At 36.0% G+C, this 2921-nt stretch overlaps 1 protein-coding gene across 2 annotated transcripts in view; it reads right to left on the reverse strand.

Annotated features, from left to right (window-relative positions):
• The window catches only part of LOC106882636 (VPS9 domain-containing protein 1), a 61716-nt gene extending 59565 nt beyond the window's left edge, over nucleotides 1–2151 (reverse strand). The window contains exons 1-2 of one of the 2 annotated variants that reach the window (XM_052970688.1): nucleotides 1904–2151; nucleotides 1004–1042 (exon numbers count right to left, since the gene is read on the reverse strand). Coding sequence is in view for 1 of the 2 variants with exons in the window: in XM_014933379.2 (XP_014788865.1) it covers nucleotides 1904–1981 (78 nt within the window). In the remaining variant the exon portion in view is untranslated. The remainder of the gene's footprint in view (nucleotides 1–1003; nucleotides 1043–1903) is intronic. The other variant, XM_014933379.2, reaches the window with a different exon arrangement.
• Between the last annotated feature and the right edge of the window lie 770 nt (nucleotides 2152–2921).

The raw sequence follows: 2921 nt of genomic DNA on the forward strand, positions 1-2921 counted from the left end.
GCGTGGTGGGTTCCACAATCGCCATTTATTTCAATTACTCTTGTGAGGATATTCACGTAAATCATTTCTTTCATTTAATCCCCATTTTAATTTTCGTAAAAGTTTCCAAGTACCAATGAGGCTTTTTGGCACATCTTCAATTTTCCCCATTCATGAGAGGCGCCCAGCCATCATTCATCTGAGAGTCCATCTACAGAATGTCCTCAAATTTCTATACAGCATATTTTGCCTTTTTTTCTTCAAGTATATAAGCAACAATTTCATTCCCGAGCAACGCCGGGTGCCTCTGCTAGTTTCTTATAAATATTGCATGCTCTTTAAGGAAAATTAGGTTACAAAAATTCTTATTACAAGCACTAACACCAATAATCTGAAGGTTGTCTCAGTTTATATTTATATATACTGAATATTATGCATATTTGCGTAAAAGTGATACGCTTTTCCAGAATGTTTGACTCGGATCCATTTCAAATTCTGAAAGCAAGGACAGGATAGGATGTGATGGCGTGAAGTCATATAATGCGTAATGAAGTCAAACCAAATATTGATATTTTGAATCTATTCAACACGCAGATTTCTGTTAATTTCTCTTTCTCTCATTCACTCACACACACACACACACACACGGGGATGAGGGCTGTTCTAAGATTTGACAGTAACGATTAGACCGGTCATGGGGAAATTGTGACCCGCAGAACTTTCTGAAACACACGCCAACGCTGAATATTTTGTTTTTTGTTGTTTTTTTTTTTCCTAGTAGTGTGGCCTGTCTGATGATGGATCATGTCTTATGCGGCCCACATCTCGGAAAAGGTTGCCCATGCTTAAATCAAAATACGACTGAAACATCAAGACCTTACTGTTGGAGACGAGTTACTCTCAATCATTTCATATGGCGTAATCAATGTTTGAACATTTCAAAAATCATTCTGAACAAAATTCAATGACAAGCGTTACTTACGCTGCTAGTATAAAATAAAGATTAATTTAGCTAATAAATAACCTGAATATTGATTTCTTCATTTCAACACGAGGTTGTTTTCTGTAAAGAGGAAGAGTAGGTATTATAATCGATATTAATATATTGCTAGCGTTTATTTAAATCAGCCCAACAGAAATGAAAGTTAATATTGTCAGCATCATAACAGGTTAATATAAACGCACATATATACATGCTAGCTTACATATACAAACACATAGATACGCGCATACAGCCACAGTCCTTTGAATGTGTATGAGTGTAAAGCTGGTTCAATTACAGGTACATATATTCTATTGGCTTTAGTTTAACCCTATCGGCTTTGTAAATAAGGAAGAAGCTAAAATATAATCGATCTTAACTGAACTTCAATCCTTGAATAGATCCAAAACATTGAACCTCCACGCTCAGATCTTGAAAATACAAAACACGAGTGGATATTTAACATCCTTACCCCATTGACGATTCCAGAGAGATTTTGTCAGGTTATGAGTCCTGAAACTTTCTCTTTACATACAACTAACGTACACAAACAAATTATGGAACTACTTAAATACAGAGGTCCCGATGCATCTACGTAGCGATATGTTTTTTACAGTTCATACTCGTTAGGGAGTTAGGTTTATGGTTCGGGTAACGTAGATGCGTCGGGACATCTGTATTTAAGTAGTACCCAAATTATATCGACGGGCAGAGAGAAACACATGCGTATTTACTTTTGTATTAATGATCGCACTTAATAAAAGTTTGATGGGTTTTGTTAAATTTGACTGTTTAATATTACCATAAGTAACCAGCAAATACAAACACTAATAAACATGTACATATTCAATCTAGCCAAATATATAAGTGTCATGCAATAATTACAGGGTTTTTTGGGGGGGTTTTCCTCATATTAATCCTTATGCTACACATTTTACTTACCATAAATTTGTTGTCTTCGTCTAAACGTAAAGCATCGTGGACATTTTTCAGTACAGCATTTAATTCTGAGCGATCCATCTTCAAGTTTAATCTAGTCTGGTACAATTCAACACAAATTTCGTTGTTTTTGGTTATTTTAAAAAGAATCTCCGGCTTCAAGACTACACTTCACCCAATAATGTTACAACTGACAACAAACTACATTGATTTGTTTTTAATTCAAAGCGAGACTCCGAGCGGAAGTCTCTCTCTCTCTCTCTCTTTCTCTCTCGCTGTCTGTCTCTCTCTACCTATCTATCTATCTATCTTGTCCTCTCTCTCCCTCTTTTCTGTCCAGGTATTAGAAAAACTGTCAGTTTCCATTCATATTAGCTTATCTCTAAAATAATTGAGAAATGCATAGATATTACAATTTCTATTGTTTCTAATCCTATAAATATAAAAGAGGCAATCCTTCCGTATTGGTAGACGACATCATTCACCCACACAACCCTCTTTCATGATAGATTGAGACGAATCCGAAAGATTGCTCAATACATTCACACAATAGATAGTGAGAAGCATGACACAATAGTATTGAGTCCGATTTATGTTCAATGAGGGGTATAACACAAATCTTTTTTCCAAATGGAACGGTAGTGTGTCGTAGACAATGTTACCAAACTGTAATCTCTAGTTATGTATACTGCTGACTCAAGTAGAATTTAAAAGGTATACCCAGACGAGTGGGTAAATTTTGATCCTTTCACCTGCACGATTTTCACTAAGATAAAAAAAAAATGGATTTTTTGCGTGGAATCAAGTACCCTGACCTCCTAATATGCTGTAAATCCCTTATTTTTGTTCGGAAAAAAAAAGTGGGTGGGAAACCGGACACCACCCCATATCCCGGAATCTTTGGAATGTTTTTTTTTTTTTTTTCGTTGAATGAATTCCGGTGACCTAATATGCTACAAAACCCTTTTTGGGGTCCGGAAAACGGGGTGGGGTTAGGTGAGGGTGGAAGCCTCGGAAACTT

The sequence above is a fragment of the Octopus bimaculoides genome, chromosome 1 (genome assembly GCF_001194135.2).
Source record: "Octopus bimaculoides isolate UCB-OBI-ISO-001 chromosome 1, ASM119413v2, whole genome shotgun sequence".
NCBI lineage: Eukaryota > Metazoa > Mollusca > Cephalopoda > Octopoda > Octopodidae > Octopus > Octopus bimaculoides.